Source organism: Chenopodium album, chromosome 22, assembly GCF_948465745.1.
Source record: "Chenopodium album chromosome 22, dcCheAlbu1.1, whole genome shotgun sequence".
Classification (NCBI taxonomy): Eukaryota; Viridiplantae; Streptophyta; class Magnoliopsida; order Caryophyllales; family Amaranthaceae; genus Chenopodium; species Chenopodium album.
This window is the reverse complement of record NC_137855.1, coordinates 19,505,299-19,531,874: the sequence shown is the minus strand read 5'-3', so window position 1 is coordinate 19,531,874 and position 26,576 is coordinate 19,505,299. Positions and strand designations below refer to the sequence as shown.

The 26,576-nt window shown below is 33.2% G+C and overlaps 1 protein-coding gene across 1 annotated transcript; it reads left to right on the top strand.

Annotated features, from left to right (window-relative positions):
• The first annotated feature begins 1,818 nt into the window (after positions 1–1,818).
• Positions 1,819–25,406, top strand: LOC145603736 (phosphatidylinositol-3-phosphatase myotubularin-1-like). The gene is made up of 19 exons (XM_081659709.1): positions 1,819–2,002; positions 2,104–2,172; positions 2,320–2,394; positions 3,418–3,489; positions 4,270–4,339; positions 5,436–5,485; positions 7,845–8,137; positions 8,241–8,314; positions 8,406–8,469; positions 8,559–8,624; positions 9,329–9,428; positions 9,521–9,634; positions 12,681–12,850; positions 14,056–14,140; positions 16,089–16,301; positions 17,575–17,634; positions 17,751–17,815; positions 20,875–21,154; positions 24,409–25,406. Exons 1-19 carry the CDS (start codon positions 1,895–1,897, stop codon positions 24,916–24,918), a joined length of 2,538 nt encoding a protein of 845 aa, XP_081515835.1. The 5' UTR covers positions 1,819–1,894; the 3' UTR covers positions 24,919–25,406.
• Positions 25,407–26,576: the final 1,170 nt, after the last annotated feature.

Genomic DNA, 26,576 nt, shown 5'->3' with positions numbered 1-26,576 from the left:
ATTTTCATTTCATTTTGTAGCTCTTTTCCTTAGTTTTCCTTAGTTTTGCTCTTTATTTCTTTACTTTGTGCTTTTCGTTGTTAGTTTCTTTATTTTGTGCATTTCCTTGTTTATTCGTTGTTTTTCTCTATTATTTGTTTGTTTTCATTTGTTTTTAGGTTATGATTTTGCATCCAAAGATTTTTGAGCTTCCATTCTACTTTTATCATCACATTGGATGGATGCCTTGTGCTAGCATTTGGAGCTTCAAGCTTGGAGGAACTCGAAGGGCAAGTCTCAAGACCGGTGCACGCATCATCTATGCCACAAACCCACCAAAATGCTCATTTCAAGACTGCATACTTTGATGTTCATCACCATCACTAATCGTGCGCACAAGATTGATCAAGATCGAAGAAGGGGAGGAGGAAGACCCCCCTGGGTTTGTGCCCGTACCTTGCTCCGTGCGCCCTCTTCTTCCATTTGTGCGGCCGTATCCCCGTGGGTCTATTTTTTGACGATCTAACCGACTTTTCCCTTGTATATATAGTAGTTTCTTTCTATTTTTAGAGTAAGAATCATTAGAGGATAATTAGAGAAGTAATTAGAGATAGAATTGGAACTTTTGATCATATTTTGTAGAGAGAGGAACTCTAGCTTGAAGAGAGAGAAATTCATGGTGTATTGTTGATGATTCAAGATTTCTTCATTTCAATTGATCTTTGATCAAGTTTTGTAAGGTGTACTCATCTTTGATTTCAATATAAGTTTGATTTTGTATACCAAATTTATAAAATTCATGTTATTTTGATGTGAACCTCTTATTATTTCAATATTTTTTTTTATATACATGTTGTTAAAGTAAATTTTTTTTTTCTTTTCATTTTTTTGAAGGAAACATGATGTTAAAGTAAATAAGTGAATAACATAAGGTTTTAAGCAAAATAATATAATACTCACTACTTAGGCAAAATAACTCAAGTATATTGGTATTGCCTCTCTCTTCCTATCCCTCTCCACATTTCTCTTTTTACCATAAAAATATTTTAATAAATTTTATGCATTTACAAATGCCTAACTTTCCTCCCTTTAAAATTCCTTATACTCCCTCCGTCCCCTTTTGATAGTTCCTTATAGGCATTTTTCACGGGAATTAATAAACATAAATAAGAGTAGTAAAATGACATTGAAAAAGTAAATTGACATTGGGTATGCAAAAAAGTAGAGAGAGAGTAATAAAAGTGCATAGAAAAACAAAATTTAGGCCATATTCTTTTCACCTTAAAAAAATAATAATAAGTAAAAATAATTTCAGTTCAGTAAAATTAATTTCAATTCTGTAAAAATAATTTCAGTTCAGTAAAAATAAGTTCAGTTTAGTAAAATTCAGTTTTCTTAAAGAAGAATTATAATAGAAAATCATTAAATATAATTTCAGTTCAGTAAAAATAATTTAATTTCAGTAAAAATAATTTTAGTTCAGTAAAATTAAGTTCAGTTCAGTAAAAATAAGTTCAGTTCAGTAAAAATAATTTCACTTCAGCAAAATTAAGGTGAATCAAACAGGGTCTTACATAGGAAATCTAAATTTACACAAGTACTATTGCAAATTGAAGGGAATTTTGGTAAAAATTTAATATTAATGGTTGTTAGAAAAAGCAAATGTGAACATTTTGGGATAGGAGATCTATGATACGCTTACATAGGAGATCTATGATACGCTTACGAGACGGAGGGAGTAATTCCCGACAAACTGTAGACTGTTAGTACAATTGGACCGGGCCTAACAAAAAATTGGTAAACACGTGCTCCCTTAAAGCGTTATGAAGGAGTCTGAAAACACTTTTGTCTCCCCTCCGTAGTTATTATTCTTTCTCTCCTCTCCTCTCCAGTTGAGTCATCGGCAACCCGCCGCATGGCCGCCTCAAAATCACATTCTTTTCTTTCTCAATCTCGCTTCTCCGATACCGAAAAGATGGAGGGCACTGGTAGTTGGGAAGCCATCGAATGGACTAAGAATGAGGTTTTTTTTTTTTTTATTTTTATTATAATTCTCTAACCCTAGAATTTAGGATTTTTCTTAATTATTATCTTCAATTATTGCTTTCTTGATTCAATTTTCAGCCTCTTGGTCGGACTGTTGCTCATGGATTTTCCAGATTTTTGTTTGAAGCTGAAGAAGTTATTCGAGAGGTTTCTGATTCTTTTGTTTTTGCAATTGTGTAATCAAACTCGTAATTTGTTGTTAATTGTGCCTTTTAATTACTGGTTTTTTGTTGGATTGTTTGCAATGTATATTAATCCGGATTTTTTTTTGTTCGGAATTTTGATTATTGTTAGGGGTATGGTGTTGTTCTTGTGAACACGGATGAAGCGGGCACTTTGCTTGTCACTAATTACCGGCTACTATTTGTGGTAAGTGAATGTGATAGTTAATAATCCGTTTACCAGCTGTCCGTAAAATAACGATGATTTTATTGAAATGAACTGATTTTTGGAGGATGAGTGTTGTAAAGATATATACGTTGAGATGGGTATATGATATTACCCCATGGGGTAAATATAGGAATAAAGATAGTTAAATAAAGTTAAAATTGCAGAAATTAAGGATACGATTGAGGGAATTGATGAGGTATGATCATTTGGAAGTTGGAAATTTGCGATCATGGGGATTTTAGAAGAAGTCGTGGAAGGCCAAAGATGACTTTAATGTGGAGGAAGCTAAAATTGATATATCCTCCGTTTTCTTTTACTTGCAACACACCTTTTAGGCACGCAGTTTTAGGAGATGATTAGTGAGGGTAGACGAGCAATTTTATCAATATAATTTTTACACGAAGATTAGAATAGAGTTAAGTATCATTTGTAAAAATTATAATTAATAATTTATCCGTTTACATTACATAAACCCGACCTCAAAACACGTGCCACAAGGCTGTGTTGCAAGTAAAAAGAAACGGAGGAAGTATTATATTTGTCAAACATCAACAGAGAAGAACCTTGGTTCAGGCAGTTGACCGCATTTTATTGGGTTTTAGGCTGCGGTATTGTTGTCTTTTGTGTTATTTGAAGTGTGTAGGAACTAAGATGGTGTATGAATTGGAGGATCTTATTGAAGTGTATTTCCTTCCTGGTCATTACGATATACAAAGATATAATGAGCTCCATAATCATGCCAGTTTGTGTTGTTTTCAAGTATCTTCTTAATATCTATTTTTTGACAATATAGGTGGTCATTAAGTGGTTAGATCATGAAGATATCATAAATCATGTAATGTAACATTTTTTTTATTGTTTAATTTTTATATCTTATTTATTGTTTTTGTCTGTTCTTTTATTTATGTAGTATGCTGTTTGGTGAAGAATTTCAATTTAGGTTCTTACAATGGTACTGCGAGCTTTATACTATAACTCATGTTTCTTATTTGGTTTTACTAGAGTGAGAAGACCAGAGACATAATTGCACTTGGAACGATCCCATTGGCAGCAATTGAGAAGTTTAACAAACTAGTATGTTTCAACCTTTCCGGGTTTGATTTTATCTATGCATGCATTTGATTTATCAATTATATGAAGCTTTAAGTGATTAGTATAGCAAAACAGCCCCCCTTCCCTAAGCAAAATTGGAAGTTTAGTATATGTGCTTCGTCTTTTCCTTACTCTATAAGAGTTTGATATGGAATTTTTTTTTAAATTTTTGTGACTTGGGTTTATTTAGTCTAAACTTTGCCTCACTCCTCTCTCTTTCATTATTCCCTTTTTTATGACTTAATTGCTGCATGTAATTTAATAAATTAATAAATACGATTTGTAAAACAAGTACATCTTCAAGCCCCAGCCTTTTAAGTGGTTTCTTTTTTTAGTTTTCTTTTATTCCGATAAGGAATAATGAATGGATGAGAATCGTTCATGAAATACTTTAATCTAACACATTCCATGGTTTTGAGTGGATGTATATGTAATGTTATTGCTTTTCCTCATGTTTTGTTTGCTTGTGCTTTCCATGGATTGATTTTGCATGTGTTGATGAACACTAATATTAGATTAAAATCCCTTATGTTTCCAGCTTGGTTTTCTCATTTAAAGACATGTTACATGACTGGTTTAGTTTCTGTCCTTCAATGTTGGTTCACTGACAAAGGGTAATCTGTGTTATTTTTGACCGTGAAACATTTGTAGTCATTATACTGTTGGTATTTAATCTTTATTTATGTATCTATTTAATGTATATGTGGGTCTTAAGAGAGGTAGACCTGTTAGTACTGATATGTTTGCCATGTGAAAACATAGGTTGTTAAGCAAACATCAGGATCACGTCAGTCAGACAAGTCTTCAGCACGACGTCTTCTGCAGGTTTTTGGTAAACTCTCCATGCTCTTTTGCTCCCCTAATATCTAGGCTTGTGTAATATGCTTGACTTGTCGTTGTTGAAAGAAATGCTCCCTCCGTCCTGTAATATAGATCCCACTCTATGTTTTTGGTCAATCTTTGAAAACTTTGACCGTTAATTCTCATTGTTATGTACAAAAAAAAAAAAAAAAAAAAAAAGCTCCAGTGAAACATTTTTAGATTTGTCTCAATGTGTAGTTTTGTAATATCTACTTTTAATAATTTAATTAATTTTTGTTATTTCGCAATAATAGATATTGATGGTCATAGGTATGTTTTAAAGACTATACAGACAAACATGGAAATATTATTATGGGATGGAGGGAGTATTTGTTGAGAATAGGCAAACATACCCAGGGCACCATTTCACTTTTGTGTAATCATTTCTGATTTCAACTCGCTTCATCTCAATTCCCAAGATGTGCACAAACACACATTCGAGTCTTAAATAGTTTGAAGGGATTAGCATAACTTGGCAACTTTACCGCTAGGTTATCTCATTGGCTCCTTGCAGTAATGTTTACTGTTGTGTCATCTGTTTTTGAATTTTCTCCTTTGACAATCATATGCCTTTGGGAATAGAGACTTTTAGTGAAAGTGTCAGTTTATGAACCTTTTCAAATTTAAGTTAGATCTTGTTATGGTTTAAAGGTGCTAAGATAAGGAAAGTATATCTTGAAGGACTTTGGCAAATCTTCGACTTACTATATACTACCTCCGTTTGTGATAGCTCTGAATACTTTAATTTATCACGTTTGTCAATGTAAAACTTTCAACTATAAATATCACTACTTATGTATTCGTCTATTCGATAAGTTATAGAGTTAATATTTCGAAAATGCATATGGAAACAAATCAAGATGCCACATTAATTAATTTTTGTTACATATTAATTATAAAAAGTAGTTAAATCATCAATCATTCTTACTTATAAATTATAACAAGTGGTTAAATTGGAGTTTGTGAAGAATGCCTGAAGTCAAAGTGTCAGGAACTTGAAGGCAGTAGGTTTAAGCTCCAAGACAATATTTCTAACTTTTTCTTCTTTTATTTGATCATCAATACAGGCAAAGATTTAAGGATTATGGTATTTGGTTTCCGAGCGCGAACTAAGCAGGTAATTTGTGTAATCTTTTATGTTGACGAACTGAATATTCCTAATATATCTGTTGTTAGTCCCGAATTATCCCTATCTGTTGACTCTATTCCTTTAGGCATAGTTTGGTAATAATTTATCACTTTTATCTAAGTTGAAACTATTATAGTTTTTCTTTTTGTTACGTAGATTTGGTGATTTTGTTGTACTATGTTTTGGATATATTTGCTTACATGCTTCTAATTTATTAAAAGCTCTTAATCATTTGTTGAATTGGTAGCAAATTTATATATATGATGTTCCCACTATAAATACATTAGATGAGCTGTAATGTCTTTTGCAGCAATGTGTTTCATTGTACCTTTTTGTGAGCTGCAAAAGCTGTTGCAGTGGTTGGTCTCTACTTATGCCCATTTTAAAGAAAAAAGGTGATTAAAAATGTAGGACTTCCAACCTGATGTGACATAAGTTTATATATCTGTAAGTGCTAAGGAAGTTTTATCAACCAGTGATGGTTGAATTGAATAAAAACTGGTAAAAGCTTAATTTACTAGTGGCCTAGTGACATAGGCACATAATATTGATTTGGATTCTTGTGAAAGATAATGCACTTTGCTATGTTGAAGGAAGAGAGTTACAAAGAATTGAAGAAAGTTGAAAGCAATGCAGTTTGAGGGTCACTATGCCCCCATTTAAAGTCTCTTCTTACCACTATATTCCTCTCTCTTCTGTAGCCTAAGCTGTATTCCATTTCCTTTTTTGTTTTATTTACTCATTTTTTTTGAGGCAATCTTTGTTCCTCTTACTCCCTCCGTTTCGTATTAAACGCAACATTAGGTGTTGCACAAAGTAATAGGAAAATCATAGAATGGGGACCAAAGGAGATTTTTATAATATAAAGTACTAGAGAGAAGTTATAAAAAGTAGTATAAGTGGGGTTGGTAGGAGAGAGAAATAATAAAATATTTGTGAAAGTGGAATTAGTGGTAGAGATAAATAATGAAGTAGTGGTGTGTCCTTACCAAATAAGGAAGTGTTGAAATTACTATGAAACACACATAAAAGGAAAGTGTTTCGATTATTACGAAACAAAGGGAGTACTAGTCTTCTATATTTCTCCTTAGTCCTTACCCATGTTTGCATATTTTCAGTGTAATTATATACTTCTTTCGTTTTTTTTCTTCTTCTTCTTATTTGTTACATTTCTGTTTTCATGTTCGCCATTGTGTAACGTAACCATGTATATCTTCAATCATGCATTTATAAATATTAAGATTTAATAGATAGACATTGAGACGAATCTAACAAGATCCCATATGACTGTGTATTCTATAAGTATAGGATCACAATGTAATTGAAGTTGAGTATGTGAATAGTGTACCCTATTGAAATGTTGTAAGTAAATAAACAGAGGAAGTATTGAGTTTAGATGTACTTTATACTTCTGTGTTTTTTTTCCCCGGGGGAGGGGTGGGGAACGCTGTTAAGTAAAAATCTGAAATCACTGAGAGCAGCTGGAGCATTTGTTACATTATTGCATTGGCTATTTAAGGTAATTTATTCCAATGCATTATTATATGATGAATGTTGGAATTATATGTTTCTAATTCCTTTTTTGTTCAGTTTGTCATTTTTTCTTGCACTTTTATAGACAATCTGAGAAGAGATATGGTTTTGCTAATCCAAGGCCTCATATCTGTACTGAGTTTTAGGACAAAGTCTCTTTATTGTTTTTTTTTTTTGGAAATGATGTATCAGACCCTCAGTTACTTACCCATATCCTCGTATCCAAGTCCAGGGTGACATAGGCTGTGCTTATGTAACTATTATATTTTGTGGATCCTTAGAGCTCTATTATTGAGTAATATATGGATTCCTTCCAATACATGTGTAGGTATCTTGGCGAGTTTGATAGGATTGAAAGTTTGCAACATTTGACTTGGGAGCGGGGTTTAATATGGCAGTGGACAATGCCTTTTAACTCATGCTTGTGGTAAACTAGCTTATGTGTTTGGTCTGGCTCTTTGTGCTTTTCACACTTGGATATTTCATTTACAACTTATTCTCAAAGCAATAGTGCTTGATAGACTTGATGGTTACACAAATTCTACTAAATTCTTAGGATTTTATTCTGGAAGTAGTAAATTAGTAACTTTAGAAGGGCTTCAGTTTGAATATAATTTAGAGTAGGATAGTCACTATAATATATTTGTCACTTACATCAGTGTAATATTTTTGTGAAGGAGATGTATCTGGAGTTAACTCTTGTCCTGCAGTAGTCTATGTTGCATACTATATTTTTCACTTTTTTGATTTGTCTTGTTGATTTTTGCTGTAATTCATTTTTCAAATGTGATCTCTAAACTGTAAAGTATAACAGAGACGTGCAGTTTTTGAAGCACTTTTGAGGTGTACAAGACCGACAAAATTATGGGATCTTTATGCTTTTGTTTGTGGGCCTTCTAAATATGTTGGCAATAACCCAAGGGTCCGGCTGTTAGATGAATATTTTCGGCTTCTTGGCATAAGATCCCACTTTCAGCCATCAGATTATATGATTGATGAGGGATCATATACGTTGTCCAATAATTGGTGGAGAATAAGCAGTATAAATTCCAACTACACATTGTGTGCAACTTACCCATTTGCTTTGATTTTTCCCAAATCCATTACGTAAGTATCATACTTTTGCTTTTTCCTTGTTTTATGGCTGTTATACGATTTGTGACCTTCTAGAAGGTATTGATCCATAATGTCATCTTGATGCTAATTCTAGTGACGAAGAAATACTTCAGGCCTCCACTTTCCGGGCTAGATGTCGTCTGCCTACAATTTCTTGGTGCCATCCGGGTAGGCATTTGCAATAAATTAGTCTATCTCGTTGCACTTCGCAGTTGATATCTCTTAGTCTCTTACTGACTCTAATCATGTGAAAGCATAGGTACTGGAGCTGTACTAGCACGCTCATCTCAGCCATTAGTTGGTCTCATGATGAACATGAGGAGGTAATCCTGCTTTATACTCATGGGTTTAAGTTGTTGTAAACGTTAGTTTTGTTGGAAGTCTACAAAATGTTGCTATGATTTGTGCACAGCAATGCTGATGAAAAGCTGGTGGCCGCACTTTGCACACAGTTCGCTAGTCTAACGGATGGGAGGAGGTGTGTCTGCTTATCCTATGACTGATATTTCTTTGTATTTATGTGCTTTAATATTAGATTTCAAATGCATCATCCTTGTTTCCCAGGTCAAAGTTTCTGGCCCTCTGTTTCTTGTGTTTGAGTCAACTTTACCATCTGCAGGCAATATTTTGTCTTAATTTCTAATCTATTTGTGATTGTCTTGAGATTTGATTTAACCATTGTATTTTGTTTCTTATAGAAGAAATATTTGATAAATGAGATAAGTCATTAAAGAGGTCGTTTACGCATTTATATGACATGTAACTGTAAGGCTATAACCCAAAAAGGAGTAATTGATGTATCAGTCTAGACCTACTGGGAGATGTTTGATAAATGAAACATTTACAGAATTTTTATCATGGGTTTTCAATACTGTGTAGCAGATTTCTTTCATTGCATTACTGAGTTCATTGATGGAATTTTTAGGATTGTGGATTATTTATAAATATATGACCTTAGCTTTGATATTGCTTTCTAAGTCAACTTATGTGTTTAATGATCCCTAATTTCTTGTTGCAGTAATTACTTGTTTCCTTTCTTGTTGCATATATCAATATCCTTGCTGGTTTTGTACTGTAGTTCTTTATTGCTCTTTTTTTTTTTTTTTTTAAAAAAAAAAAGATTTTAATAGGATGTTTCATTGAGTTATTTTATATTGATTGAGGTAGGAATTTTATTTTTAGGAAGTTATATATTGCTGATGCAAGACCTAGGAAAAATGCTCTAGCAAATGGCGCAATGGGTGGTGGTTCCGAGTCAGCTGCTAATTACTTCCAGTCAGAGGTTTGTCTCAAGATGTCTGCTTCATCTTTCAATTGATGAATTCTTTGATCCTCCCACTGCTGATTTCTGATCTTGTCCCATTTTCTGATCAGATAGTTTTCTTTGGCATAGACAATATACATGCTATGAGAGACAGCCTGTCCCGTCTTAGAGAATATTTGGATACTTACGGGACCACTTCATCCGATGGAATGTCATCATATCTTGTAAGTATTGATCTTGGTTTTTACTTTCTGGGCTTGAAGCCTAAATTGTCTCTGCTACCCTTTATTTTGTTCACAGGAATCCCTCCATTCCATTATCTACCACATATTTTCTTCTCATTATGTCATATCCATTTGAAGTATTAAATTTTATTTTACATTTTAAGTATTAATGCAATATTGGTTTGTAGTTATAAAAAGTTAAAAATTACTGTCATAATCAACACCTTTAACAGTATTCATATGAGCTGTAAAGAATATTGCTTTGGAAGTCAATATCTATGAAGCCTGGCCGCCTGGGTATTCTGGTTGATCATCGTACCCAATACTAGACATGCGGTGCCGCACCAGGGTACAGGGTACTTTGATGATGAAATTTATATGAAGTACTTTTTTTAAACAAACTTTGTTTTCAGTTCATTCATTTTATAAATTTTGTAATGACTTTTTCATTTTTTTTTTTTGTGACAGAATTTTTTCATCTTAGCTAACACATTACGTAAAATCTATTAACTATTAATTAATTATCATAAAATCTTCATTTTAAGAATATATTATATAAAAACCTGATTAGCCATACTCATACCTTTCCTTGTGGAACCTAGGATGTCATAAATTAGTTGTTATGTTTATTGTAATTAGGGATGGCAATGGGTCGGGTCTGGGTCTGGCCAGACCCGGAATTTCGGAGGTGGACCCAGATTCGACCCAGATCCACTGGGTCTAAAAAAATCACACCCAGATCCAGATCCATCGGGTCTAGTGGGTCTAAAATGGGTCCAAAACGGGTCTAACTATGATTTTTATTAATTTTTTATAATTTTGTGTACATATTATAAATTTATAATTATACTACTACTTCAAAATAATTAATAAAAGACGCATTAAGAAAATGTATTCATATTTTTGACACATAAATAATTTGTTCATTAAAATGTAAAGACAATGCAAGAAAAAAAAAATCCTACTACGCAAAATTTGCTCACTTTCACTAAAATTTATCTTCTCAACCTCTAATTACGTAGTATAATAAGTGATTTTTTTTAATAATATTATAACTAATATATATTTATTATTTATAAAAAAAATAAAAAAATTAAAAATAGGTCCATGGGTCGGATCTGGGTCTACAATTTTTGGACCCAAACCTAGTCCCAGACCCGACCCATTAAACTTAGACCCTGATCCGACCCAGACCCGGTTTGCTTAGAGGAAGGGGCATTTTTAGTAATACAAGTCTGTATTAATTTCGAATGTAATGTGTTTTTAGATTACAGCATTCGTGCCTTATTTATAGACTAAGAAATTACTAAAATCTACTAGGATTAGCTTTCCTAAGTTGGTTAGGATATCCCTAAACTGTCCTAGAACACCCTCCTATGTAAGCTTGGATTCCAAGCAAACCGAAACAAATAGCTCTTCACACGTTTTCCTAGCAGCTTTAGTAATCTTAGACTTTCCTAAATTACATCAAATTTTAATTAAAGGAAAATAAGACTAAAAACAAGTAATAAACTAAGCCAAACCAAGTAAAACGAATCCAAGTGGATCCCAAAACCTTGGGGCAAAAACTAGAAAGCAAATAAAGATAGAATAGGAGTAAAATTCCTAACCTAGGTAGAACCTAGGATTTCGGCCTCTTGAGCCTGACTTGCTGTCCATGTGTGTCTTGTCACCCAAGTTTGTTTTTTTATCAACATCAAAGCCCATAGGGTTGAGTAGTAGAGTGACAGGCTCTTCAAAAGAATTGCCCTTTGCATTCACATCAGTAATAAAGTAATTTATTTGCAACAACCATTTATAAAATGCCCCCAGTCCCCATTCTCATCTTCCTTCTCATTTATACATATGTAATTTACCAGTATATAACATATCCATTCCTGGATACTCTAGTAATTAAAATTTCCACAAATCTAAAAGATGATTGAATGAAAGTAAAAATGGTGGTGGGGAGACAATTTATTGAATAATATTTCCCTTAGTTTATTTATTTATTTATTTTTTAATTTGGCTAACTATACTAGAATTGTTAGATAATTTTAGTCGTTTCCATTCTGGCCGCCGTACGGCACCTAAACTCAAAGCTACGAGCCTATGATCAGATCCGAAATGATTTGATAGGCACGGCGCTTGTATTGATCTCCCACAACCCCATTTTCATGTGAGATGACACGCCCCAAATCTCTCATGCCTTTCTTGGGTTATCAACTGATTAAACAACTGGGAGCAATTTACTTACGACACTTAAATGACACGAGAAAAGTCAGGAAAAACTTCTGAAATTATTTCATTGGGAACTTATTGCTTTTTTCTGCTCTGCATTGAGTTTTGTTGCTATGTCATGACAAAGATAATCAAAAAGTATGAAGCAGGACCACTGAATACTAAAGGGGAGCCGAAGATTATGCTCACAATGCAGCTATCAGCGAGAACATACATTTAGTTCCAAATGCAAGCACTTAAGATTCTTGCATTTAGCTGGATTGAGGAAAAATCAACTTAAAATGCGCCAACATTCATTAATGGTATCTTCCAATATATCAGAGTAGCTAGCACCCTTAAACAAACAGCTAACACAATCAACTAGTCAAGCCAGCTAATACAATACCCTAGTCAAAACCTGCTGATGCAGTCAATTCTTCAAACCAAACAATCAAGGTCTTGATGGATAAACGTTTTTAAATATGAGTCTGGAGTTAAAATATTGAGTGTCTAGCTGTAAGTGACTTCTAGTGACTTGTATTTATTTATTTTGGTTATTTTTTTAACTCTATAATTCTTGTCCCAAAGCAAAAATCAGGTCATATCTTCATGTTATATTAGGTCGACATGAAATATGCCTGATAGATGACTAGTTGGAAATTTTCAAATCTTGACTGTATTAAGTTATTCACCCCTCTCTGAACTGTTGCTGAAATGACCTAATTACATTTACTTTAAAAGTTCTGTAAAATTTTTGAGCTTAAAGACTGCTTGTCAAGTATAATGTAATTCTTGATTATGGTTATATTAGTTTATAGGCGTATACTCATACCATTTCTATGGACAGAGACATGGAGGGTCAACGTGGGGGGGTGGTAATCTCAGCAGTATGTCTACTTCAGTGTCAACCCTTGGTGACAGTGGGTGGTTGATACATGTCCAAAGTGTTTTGGCTGGTGCTGCCTGGATTGCTGCACGCATTGCTAAGGAATCTGCATCAGTTCTTGTTCATTGCAGGTTAGAAAGTTTTGTTGTGATACATGGATTCTGTCAAGTTTGCACTAATTCAGGGATATGTTTTTGGCTTCCTTTTTATATGTTTTTACTTAGCTCTTTGTCATATTGTTCCATGTCCCAAAAAGATGGTTACCATTCCAATTTAAAGCATCCTAGAACATGGTTAACATTGAAGCTGTACAGTTGATATGTATCCCTTCATTCCAAAATCCAATGTAGTAGCAATTTACTGTTGTGAAGGAAATGGATTTTTTGAGTGCTGGCCAGAAAATATATGATCATTAACAGAATGTTTTATAAATGAGATTTCAATGAGAAAATGTCTGTAAATCGATAAAGTTGGGAACTGCTTAATTTTAGCTTCTGTGGTTGTTGATTACAAGAATCGTTGAACAGTAAGGCTGAAAAAATCTGGGTGATGCTGACTGATATTTTTGCTTAATTTGTTCAGGTCTCCCTTTGTCTAGTGAATTGTACTGTATAATGAGAAATAAAACAATTTAAAGTAAAAGTATATAGATTTCTATACATTTACTTTTTGACAGAGCTCCATAGTTTCATTTATATCCTGTACTTCCACATTTAAATGGTTCACAAATGTTTTGATATCCATATAAAAAAAGAGTATAAGTTGTAGCTAATATAATATACTTCCTCCGTTCCCTAATATTGCAACAAGAGGGGAAGACATGTAATTTTAAATGAGGAGAGAGATAGAGAGAAATAAATATAGGGACCCATGTGATGAGGAGAGAAAGCATGTGCATATATGGTAATGTTGCAATATTTTTGAAAAATCTTAAAATGGTAAGTGTTGCAAATATATCATAAAGAGGAAGTAATATTTTAGCTTGGCTTGGTGTGTTTCCAAAAAAAAAAAAAAAAGCTTGGTAGAGTATTCTGTTTGTGTAGGGTTTATAAAGAATGGGATCTAAATTATGTAGCTAATACTTCCTGGAACAAGTAACATTGAAACAGATTGTTGAATCTTGTTAAATACATGATCATCTGGAGAAACATACTTTCAGGCTTTTTTGTTATTTTGCCACGTAATTATGAGGACACACAATGTGTATTATGTGCTAATGTTATGGCTTGTAAGTGTTGTGTTTTTTTATGGTGAGGGTGAGTGCATTATATTTATACTGGGTTTGCTGTGTATCCTTTTTTGTAGTTATCCTGATAATAAGTGGTGAATTTTTCAGTGACGGTTGGGATAGAACAACTCAATTGGTCTCACTTGCAAGCTTGCTGCTCGATCCTTACTATCGGACAATTAAGGGTTTTCAGGTAATACTGGGAATTTCCAATGTTTATGTTTCTAATTGATACACTGCAAATCATATAAAGTTCTTGTTTTGATGTTTGATTTTCTTTACTGGAATTGGTGTAGTTTCTTGCTAAACATACGAACAGGAGAACCCTAGATGATTAAAAATAAAATTATGAGATGTAGGAATACTGCGAACTAATTGTTACAGGGAAGAAGATGAAATACTGCGAACTAATGAGTGTTTTTATTTATTTATTTATTTATTTATTGTAACTTATTTGTTTATTTATTTATTTATATATTTATTATTTTTTCCATATAAACTTAAGTATTTGATGCTTTTACCTCATTCTGATTGGTAAATATGGTGAATTGGTGATCCTTAAGTCAACTTGTGTATGTTTAGGAATGAAGAACATCTTCAATAGTGGACTTGTGGTGACCATTTTACTATTCTTATCCAACTTTTATTTGTAACATGGAAAAATTGTGGCATACACTACATATTGTGATAACGGTAGTTGACGAATTTGCTAAGTAAAATGTTTCCTACAATCAGTTATCGACACTTGCTGGAGCTATCAATTTGCAGTATTTGTTATTACAGAACATCACTGAATTAGTCAGACCTGTCACTATTCTAGCTTGCCTAATATGTAGGCTTCTAGAAATTACTGAAACCTCTCATTTTTGAGACTAAAAAAATATATATGTAATAACTAGCAATAAAACCTTTAACTAGCAATAAAATCAAGATCTGCAATCATAATGAAGAGCTTGAAGTAAGCTGAATCAATATATGAATGGAAACTCATGTTCTCTTCACGTGATATAAGCTTTGCACTTTTCAGTCATATACTTGCTATAGAACATTTTACATTACCACCCATATTCAGTTTTCACAATAAGAATATTATGGCTTGTTTTATAACTACTAACTGACAAGCTTTAGATGCTGCTATGTTTCCACTGTAGATAACATAGAACAAAGAGTTCTATAAAAAATCGAGTCTGCGCATGTCCACTCTGTCAGGCTAATTAAGACCGTCAAGACCGACAGTGTCACTACTTCTATGATTTACAAATGAAAAACAATCATCTAAAAACAAAATTTACAGAAAATCAAATGGCTGTAAGCCCCAGCTAACCCAAATGAATTTAGAAGTTATTGGACCCCCTTTCCCCAAATAAAGACTTATCTTATCATTTGTAATATGATTTACAAATGAAAAATCTAATCTAATATATATATGTAAAGGGGAGTTTTATCCCGAGTTTTTAGAGAGCCACGTAGGATCTAATTTTCTTAGTGCGCCACGTAGGATTATAAATCTTAGTATTAGCCAATTAAATAAGAGATTAGTAGTAGCCAATTAAATAAGAGATTATTATACTCTTTTACAATTAATTAATTCAAATGCCACATAAGCACAATTGACGAATGAGATTTAATTAATTAAATACAAAATATTATCTTTTGTAATTAGGAATTTTATCTAATATTTTAAACTAATATAATAACAATTTTAATCACATAAATATGAAAAATATTTTTTTAAAAAATACTAACCAACCGTGCATCGCACGGGCTTCATCTAGTAATCATCTAAAAACAAAATTTACAGAAAATCGAATGGCTGTAAGCCCCAACTAACCCAAATGAATTTAGAAGTTATTGGACCCCCTTTCCCCAAATAAAGACTTATCTTATCATTTGTCATATGCTTGTGTGTGTAAAACTCTTTCTGCTAGCTAAAATCTAGCTGCAGTTTTCTTTGTGTTACCCTTTTTTTTTTACACCATTGGATTGTCTATGTTCAAATGTTGTAACGTTGGGGGTCTTTGCCAGCTGTGTTTAACACCATAATTGCTTTAGAATTTGAAGCATAAGAGTTTATTTGTTTTAAAAAGTCAATACAAACACATGGCCTGACATGTGGATTTTATTTTCTGGTCCTCTATCAGGCACTTGTTGAAAAGGATTGGCTTGCTTTTGGTCATCCATTTTCTGATCGTATTGGTCTCCCAAGTTTATCTGGGAGTGGTACTATGCCTTTAGAACTTTCTTCCAGTGGTAGTTTCCATTCATCTCCTATACGCCAGCAGTCTGGATCAACACAACCTTCTGGCTCTTCACACACACACAGTTCACACAGTTATTCGCCTATCCTTTTACAGGTAAGTTTTTACCCATTTCTTCCAATAACATTTGGTGTTAGTATCTGGAATTTATCTATTCCGTACTTGCATGTGGATTTTGTATAATTTCCTGTATATTGCTCCTTTTTGAAAGTTTGTTATGATGTTACAAAAGTTGTTTCCGTATTGATTATTGGCTTATCTTTTTTCTTTTCTTTTTTTTTTTAATTTTTTTTTTAATTTTGTAATTTTTTTTGTGAATGGAATAGGGAGGGTGATTTCATTAAATAATAATAGTTATCGGCACTTATAATAATTCCTTAAGAGATCTAAACACCCCTAAACTAATGGCATCGCTTCTGAACTGCTCCTGAATAGTTTAGATGTGTTTGCATCGTTCTTGACGGAGCTCCATTGATGTATAGTCGCAAAAGTGATAAAACTTGATTGGTCATCAAGATTTGCAAATTTGCAAGACGAATCTTGTAAATTTGCACCAACATACCCGCAATTCCACAAATTTGCAAGATGAATCTTCCAAATTTGTATCCTTGCACACACTAAAAACAAACAAACAAACAATACTAAACCATATATGGAGGGACCGACTATAATCACCATACTGTTGGTGATCTTTATTGGCTTAAAACAGTAAATTAAAGAATAATTTGGGGCTTACCATTGATAAAAATCGATGGCATCTGTGGTGGCTAGGTTTGAAGAGAGAGAAAGAGTATTGGCTTATCTTATGTGGCCTTTTTTCATAAATATTATTTTTTTGTTCATTTCAATCTTAGATTAAAGAAAGATGAGTCACATTTCATTTGTATGTCTGTGTACAGTCAACCAAAACTCTTTCAACTCTTTGGTGCTTCTTGGTACTTTGTTGATAAAACTTCAGCTGGACAATATGTACTAATATTATGTGCATGGAAATCCATTTCCTTGTAGTTTAGTTCATCAAATGTTAGGAGTATATCATTTGCATGTTAAACTATCTCGGGTCAAATATCAAGGCTGTCGTAAAATTTTCTACTGGTTGGTTTACTTGTGGTGCTTATTTGAGAATGGAAGATAAAATCAGCCACATTTTTCAGTGCCCTGTAGTGTGATTGCAAAATAACTCCTACAACTACGATTCCTCCTTCACCTTTACGTCATTTTAGATCTCTTTTCTTCTGTGCTTTACCTCCTTTCATTTCTGTTGCTTTATTGCAAGTGTTATCCAGCTTATCCTGTTGTAAAGGATACCAATTGTTATTTTTGGTTTAATCATCATCAGCTAAGTAATTCTTGATTTTCTTTGCTGCAGTGGGTTGATTGTGTTTCACAGTTATTGCGAATGTATCCTTTCGCTTTTGAATTTTCCTCGGTAGGTTTCCTCTTGCTGTAATTCATACTAAAAGAACTATAGTTTAAATACTTATGAAATTTATAGTCTATTGCTGAAGAGCTGATTTATTAGTTTTTTTTCCTTGTCAACTGTAGGCCTTTCTGGTTGATTTCTTAGATTCTGTGCTCTCTTGTCGCTTTGGAAACTTCCTATGTAATAGGTATTCTTCTATCTTTTGTATTTTCTATGAGGCAATGACTGATTTTCAATTTGAGATGGTTTGTTTTGGATAGTCCTTTGTTTTTAGAAAGCCCCTTGTTTTTGAAATCCCCTTTTGATGAACAGCTGTTATCTATTTTTTTGTGCAGTGTCCAATATTTGCCACCCCATTACATACAATTTATTCAAAATAAAACTTAATTCACTTTAGTTTTTGTTTTGTTTTGTGCTTTGTCTTGTTGACTATTTTCTGTGCATTCAGATGTTCTACTCCTTTTAAAATATAACAAGCTATACTTTTCTGTGAATCCTTCAAAATAAGACCAGTCATTATTATTCTGTTTTTATTGGAATTTTCTGTCAGCATGACCTCTCTATTACTTGAATATTTCCATTTAATTTCTGGTGATTTGATTTGCTAAAGTGATGGATTCGTTGAAGCATGAAGTTATTAAGGGATTGGTGTCCAATTATATCCGAAAATTTCAGCAATAGAGATATAAAAATTTGCTTACAAAGTGTGACAGAATATGAATTATGAATACTGGATGTTTATGCTGCTCAATTCTAAAATGCATCTGTAATTGAAACTTTCCAAGCGCTTAAACTGAATGAAATTAGAAAGTTTTAACATGAAAAATTTCAAATATTACCTGATATTTAAGAGCACCTAGCTACAAATGTTACCTGATATTTAAGAACACCTAGCTAAAGCCCTTAAACTGAATGTTTGCTCTCTTGCATCTCAGTTCAATTCTGAATTTGCGTTCTAGGTTATATACCTTATGGTTTGTAAACTAAAATATTAATTGAAGGAATATTGGAAAAAAACACAAACTTTGTGTTTGGGAACTCTACACGGGGTGCTTGTCTAGGGGGATTGGCTTTATGGGATTGAAGGCTAGGTTGAGGATGGTGAATTGGTGGGTAGGATTTCAATAATATTGTCCCCATCTCTTGTTTGGCTTTGTGTGGTATAATTATTAGTTGTAGATATCCACCCACTTGCCCCCTCCTAATTATGATTTTAGTGGGACTAAAGGGAATTTAATCCATCTTAATACCCACAACTAACAATTCCTCCTCAAACAAACAAGGGAAATGCTTTTCTTTTTTTTTTTTTTTTTTTTTTTTTTGGAATTTATCAGCTGTTATACCTTTGTATAAACGGCAAGGAAGTGGGTAATATTGAACAATTAAACTATGGGAATGAGTAGAAAAGAAAAGCTATTGAAATTTCTACTTCTATCTTGTTTGATTATTTAATAAGATGAAATAAGAAATTTACCTAAGATTTGTTTAATAGGGAAACTATTGAACTACAAGTTATTTCGCAACACCACAATTCACCCCACTATTTCCATTGATTTTGAAAAGAAAACTATGAAAAACAAAATTGCCCAAAGGTTTTAAGATTTTCATGGATTTCTACTGTTTTACTTCCCCATTGTTTTCTCTTCAAATAAATAAATATGGTAGACCAGAGGAATCTATGCATATCTATACTTTTCCTTACATTTTTTCATCAATGTCAAGTTTCCTAACACACTAAAAAGGTTAGGGACGTTGATTGTGTTGGAGAGAGGACTTCCATGTATATGTTCTAATGGTGGTTGAGCAAGGCTGGAGGGGTGGCAATAGTAGAAATTAGAAAATTCAGAGAAAATATAAACTCCAATTGACAATAAAGGGGTGGGGTTTGTGAGAGTAATTAGGATTTACTACTAATCTAAGCTCTTGCCTAATATATCTGTTTGTCATTAGTATTTGGTGAAACACTTTTTAAAAATTGATGATTTCTAAAATTGATTGTGTAAACATCTTTAGCCTTTTAGAAGTTGGCAGTTATGACCAGTGGCGGAGCCTTTAAACCCGGGGGGGGGGGGACAAATGGAAGACATCGCATGCTGTGGCAAAAATGTTAAAAGAAAGGACATAAAAAGTAATTAAATAGCTAAAGTTCAAGCTGTTAAATACATGACATGTAATACTAATGACAAACACTTTAAATTAAGTGAATCATTTGAATTTTCATGAATTAATTACTATATATTTCGTATAATTTTACAATCAAATCATCAAACAACTTACATAAACAACCGGAAAACATTAATGTTCTAATAGAATAACATAATTTTATACTCCGTAATATCTAGTTCAAGCAATGTGGGATTTAAATCTTAATATACACCTCAAGTAATAATCCAATATATACATTTAAAATTTTATCATTCAAACAATTAGAAGTTACTCCGTATGATTATTGTAGAAAATATAGTATGAATTCTATGGAGTAGTTAACTAACTAAGGATTGCAAAATAAATTCTTAATATAAATACAAGTTAGAAAAAAGTTAATTAATTTTTTTATTATTTTTTTCATCTTTTTTATTTTTTAAGTGAGGGGACAGCTGTCCCCCCTTTGTACCCCCCTCCCTCCGCCACTGGTTATGACCTGTAGACATCTATTTCCAGCTTGTATAAAATTTTCCTAATAATTGGTGATAAACTACTAGCCCATCACAAAATTTTCTCACACTTTCTATTATGGGGTGTTATAAAGCCTTCCTTACACTTTCATATTACGCTTTTTTCATTTGACTCCTCTCCATTAATCTTTTTCGCTCTTTTCTCCCATTTCTCTTACTTTTTCTTCTCTCATAGAGCGGGGTAGAGAGGTTTACAGAAGTATGCAACCTTATCTGTACAATTATAAAAAGAGTGTCTTTTAGCTTTTCCAAAAGGTGTTAAACAAGAAATTTTGTTGAATTCATTAACTTGCAAAGTTCCATCAGTTATGGTTTATAGATTTTATTTGAGATTGTTCATGTCATATTATGTGGTATGCCTGTAATCATCACATGTATTTCACTGGTATTTTATGTGATTTGCAATATTTCTGCCTAAATTTTAGTTGATTTTTTGCTTTCAAGTCAATAGATAGTCTCTATCAATCAGTAAAAAGGATGGAGTTTCAGCCACAAAAATCTAAACAGCAATTAAATATTTATTTGTTTATTTCTTTTTTTTTTAATTATTTGCTTTTTTATGTGCTTGTAGCGAAAGGGAAAGACAACAATGTAGAGTTTCTGAGGCTTGTGGATGCTTGTGGAGCTACTTGGATGATATGCTATCTTGTGGTGGTCAATCACATGCTCACTACAATCTCTTCTATGACCCAATGAAACATGATGGTCCACTATTGCCTCCGGCTGCTGCTCTTGCTCCTACCTTGTGGCCACAGTTCCATCTTCGTTGGGCTTGTCCGAAAGAAGTTGAGGCTGGGGACCTTGATGCTAAGTGTAGAAGCACGGCTAACAAATTCTCTGAACTGCAGAAGGTAACTGGCTTCTTGTTCTATATATAAACATCATGACTTTACTGGTTTATACCTCAACCTAATCGGTAGAGCAAAGAGGAAGTATGAGAGGAGGTAAGGAATTAGTGGTGATGTATAGCTTGCTTTGAGGTGTGGCTTTATGAATTAAAGGTTATTTTGTGAAGGCAGGGGGTGATGTTTTTGTTTGGTGAAGCTTGGTGAAAATATTGAGCTCAACTCCACAAGCCTCTTGGAATTCAAGATTTTTTATTTATTTAATTTTAATTTTTGCTTTTGTTTTCTTGTATTTGTTTTTTTGTTTTTTGTTTTGTTTTGTTTTTTGTTTTGTTTTTTTTTGTTTTTTTTTTTTTTTTTTTTTTTTTTTTTTGTTTTTTTTTTTTGTTTGAGAATTTAACGTGTTCAGTGGTTTGGGCAGTTGGGCTGCATTTGTTGAAAAATTTCATGTGCTGCTGTAACGGAAATGAGAGGATAGATAACGAGATAATTGTACATTCTATATAAACTTGCTTTTACTGGAGGTGACTATTTGTCAGCCACCTATTGCTCCATAAGTAGTGTTGAGTCTTCATAAAAATTCTAACATGCTGGAGCCCATCAGTAAGATTGGTAATGCCTTAAATATGTCTCAGTTTTTGGAGGGGTAAGGTTTGACAAGTGGGGCAAACATTTCAGGTGTGTGGCCTAAGAAAAAAAACCCAATTCTCCCTCTCCTAGCTGTTAATTTCATTGGCACTCCTAGGATTCTAATGGCAGACAATTTCATTGGTATCCCTAGGATTCTAATGGTGGGACCCTTTCTCTCTCCCTAGCCTGTTCCGTGGAAAAAATATCATAGTTTTTTGTTTTGTTTAAGAATATAGCTTAGTACAGATACATTAGTACCAGTGACTAGCATGATAACCTTATTCTTCAGTATGTTCAAACCACATACTACGATTATAAAATGCATACATCATGGTGAATCAGGTTCCTTTCTTAATTCCCTTTATTTCTATCTAGTTTACACATACATCTGACACTAGGTTTTAGGCAAATCTAATTGACTTCTCAATTATTGTGATAGTTGGTATGGGACATTTTTATCTTTTATTTCTAATTATTGTTGAAGGTGTGTAGTGGGATTTTTTAATTTTATCTTTATTTTATTTTATTTTTTAAAAATAATTTTTATTTTATTAATGCTGGTTCGCTTTTATTAATTCCAACTAACCATTATTTTTAATAACCTGAAAATTGGGATGATTTCGCTTCTTTTGTTCCCTGTTGACCAGTGTAAATTTTTTTTTTTATTTATTTTTTTTAACTCTCAACACCAACCTTTGACCGTTACAGTTGGTCAGCTGGGTAAAAATGGAGGTGAAGGTGGTCGGTAGGGGTAGAAAAGGAATTAGGTATTTTTTTTTTTAAAAAAATATTATTTTTCACCAATTAGGTGTTGACACGTGACAAGAAAACTGGATATAACTGGGTGATTACTTTTTGGAACCAAAAAAGCAAATCCTCCCAAAGTTCGGATTATGAGTAAATAATTGATAGTTGAGATTAATAAAATCGAATCTGCCAAAGCTAGTATTAATAAAAGCAATGTTTACTTATTTATTTCATTTTATTTTATAGTTAGTAGGTGGTGTCTATAGTATATGTTATAGCTAGTGGACCAAAGTAAGTTTAGAATAATATTAAAAAATTGCTGGGTCAATATCATTTGTATAATGTAGAAGTGTGTCAGTTAAGTAGGGTTGACTTTTTAAGGAAAATGTATCAAATAATTTTATTAAATCGTTTATCACAAATGTGTGGATCCATATGAATGCAATCTTTTATGGGAAATGTACTCGAGGAGAAATATTTGGAGAGATAGAATACTATCTCACAGGTATAGAAGATAAAACACCATTTTTTTTTCATAAACCATGGGCATTGCTTTCTAATCGATTAGTTGAATAATTTAGTATTTTATATTCAACTGAAAAGCAGTGGTTCTATTAGGATACTGTGAAAATGGTATATTCAATTTCTGTTGTAGAGTATCTTGAGGAAAAAGGTAAGAGTGTTGAGCCCTTTGAAGATAGAGAGGGAATGGAGATCCCTAATTTAATAAATAGAGCAGAGTAGGGAAAAGAGATAGAGAAAAATATGTGAACTGCTAAATGTCACCCGTATTTTTATCTTTAATGCTGGACCATTTTCCCCCTCTCCTCTATTGAAGCACGTACTACAAATTCTCCATTGAAGTGGCTTATGAGCTTTCTCTTTTATTGAAGCATTCTCCATTAAAGCGGCTCATGAGCTTTTTCTTCTCCATTGAAGCGGAATTTTAAGCTTTATTCTCCATTGAAGCACCACCATTTCCCCACTAACCTCCTGCCACTAACACACACCCCCCCCCCCCCTCCCCCAAATCACCTCCAGCCACTACCATCATCTTTGACGTGCTCTCCCCATCATCCATGCCTGGATATCATGTTTCTGGTAGGTGGCAATGCCGGAATTTCTCGTTGCCACCATCTGGAAACAAGAATTTCAGGCGTTTCCTTTAGAATAGAAAAACTTAATTTCTCGTTACTGGTCGGTGGCAACGACTAAATCCAGCAATGACATGTTTGATGGGTGAGTGTGGAAGAGAGTATGTATAAGGGCAATTTTGTCCCTTCAAGATAAAATGTGGGCATTATTGATGAATTTGTGGGTGACATTTGGTTATCTTCTATTGAGGGTTTGTTCCTCTTATTTTTTGTTTTGCAATTTGGAACTCAAATGCCTCAAAATCGGAATCTGTCTTCGATCCAAATCAGCTTCTTCTCTTGCCTTCATTGTCTCCAGTTCCTAGTATCAACACAACCTGAATAATGTCTTAAAAAATCGAGAGCTTACCAGTAGACACTTTTTGTATCTTGTAGGTAGGTTTAGAAAGGACCTCCACTATCATATGTCCTTAATTATTGGGTTTATCAGCATTAGTAGCAGCTCTTTTGTTTTCTGTTGATTTTAATTGTTGATCTAGTTGGTTAAAGGTCATTCATTTGAAAGAGAAATTAAAATGAGATAATTCAAATCTGTCGATTTTATATTTAGGGATTAGTGGAGAAGTTTGAAGATTATGAAAGGTGCAGAGGCACAGGGCCTTTATACTTGAAATAGTTTAATTGCCTACATATTTGAAAAAGTAAACATGCCAGTTACATTGTTTTTATATTTATTTCAATAACTGTTGGTTAGCTTCTGATTTCATTTTTTTTTTTTAATTCTTACAGGCTAAGGATACAGCAGAAAGGAAGGCTAGGGAAATTACAGCTGCCATGGAATCTCTGACCACGGAGTTGAGAAATGAGAAGCAATTGAGCAGCACTGCTGTGCACTTGGCTAAAAAGGCAAGCAAGGAAAATGCTGCTATCAAGCGTGCAATCCAGTCACTGGGTTGCAAGATTCACTTCTCAAGCAGTGGGGATACTACTGTTGAGGTTGAACGCTACAAGACTGAGTCTCCTCAAAAGTCAATTTACTCTCCTCAACGAGATTCAGATAGAATGCTGCAGTGTGATGAAAAGTCAGATCTTTCTGTGTCCATAGCACTCATGCCTGATGATGATGTTCCAACTGATTCTTTTAGTCGAATATGTGAATCCCTTTGCCCATTACGCTCTCATGATGGCCAGTGTAGGTGGCCTGAAGCGGGTTGTGCTCAGATTGGAAGCCAATTTGTTGGTCTGAAGGCAAACTTTGATGCTTTTGATCGGTTGTCTATAGATGATGGTTACTTCTGATACATTCTCGTTCCAAATTTTGAGCTAATCTTTGGTTGTAGGTAATATTTACCGGTTCATTGTATTGTCAGAGAAAAAGTAGGTGCTGTTGGTGCAAAGTTACAGATGAAGAAAATCTCTTTTTTCAGCAATTTTTGCAATACTTGCAGCAAAGTAGATGACTTATGACCCACCTTTTGATTTGGGTCTTGGGTTTGTACAGTCGAAACAGCATATAGAGTTGGAAGCCTCGATTTACTAATGCTGATTGTAAGAAGAAAGCTTAAACTGATTTTTCAGAGCCGAATATTGATGAGATGCTGCTTTTTATTTGCCGATTAACCCCAAGATAGATGACCACCTCTAGTCTTTTATAAAATAAAGTTGACGGAATTGTACAGCATTCACATACTTACTGCTATCCTGTATATGATTTATTCTTGCCTAAAATCCATCTTGTAATATTTAATTTTTTGGATTGTAAATAAAGATATTCAATATTGTTCTTAGGAGAATTCTGTTGTGTTTAATAAATGTGAAGTTGTAATTTTCAAATAGGCTTGATTTATAAATTATAATAACCTATATACAGGAATTTATTGATTTTTATTTTTTTGACAGGCTGGATTCATTATTTAAGGATAATAATGCGGAACTAAAAGAAATGGATCTTTTGGTTAAAAAGACAATTGAAGGTTTTTTTTTTTTTTTTGAAACAATAGAAAGTTTTTATTTAGAAAATTGAATTTAATATGGTGACACGTGGACTTGGTAGGCCTATTAATGGATTTATGGACCGAATAAGTTAGTTGGCGGTAAATGGTGGTAAAAACCAACTTTTTATTTTTTTTTATTTTTGTGGAGGCGGTAAAATCAAATTTTCGTTTTTGCATGATAAAACCAACTTATCATTTCTTAGATTAGTCCTTGTTTAGGACAAATTGTAAAGGGAGTAGTTCTATGATTTTGTATAAGGGTTTAAGGGGTATTATAATTAATCCTGCAAAAGGCAATCAAAACAGCAAAGAATACTAATACAAAATGTAGTATTAAATAAAACAAAAGGAAAGACTTTGAAAGTAGACATCAATACTAAGTAAGGACAAGAGCAATGATCATAATGGACGAGCTACGTATTAAGTTTAGTAGAGAAATGTTCAAACGTATGTGTGTGAGAATGATGTTTACATGGTTTCTTTGGTTATTTGTACATAGAAATTTCTAGGTTTTCGTACATATACTCCATAATTGAGTATGGAGAGAATAATCGTAATTGATCCTTTTGACTGATTTGATCTTTGAATTTTTGGCATGATTTCCTTGTTGACAATTTGATCTTTTTGCTATATTTACACAAATCAAGTTGGTATCTTGCGCCTTGCCTTATTCAATTTGTCTTTAGGTCTTGGAGTACTTGAGTCGGTCTGGGCGCATAGGTGCTATATGCATGCTATGCATATAGGAGGGCAAAAGCGGAATAAACTCATCTTTGCTGGAATTAAAAATCACGTGAGTTGCACGTGACTCCGTTATAATTTGAATTTTAACGGGTCCTCGATCTTGGCAATCTTTCAAAGCAAGTCAAATATTATTTTCTCTCTCTGTTCAACTCTCCTCTTCATCTCCTCTCTCTCTTCACTTTATCTACTCTCTCTGTCTTCTCATCTTCTCCAGTTTGA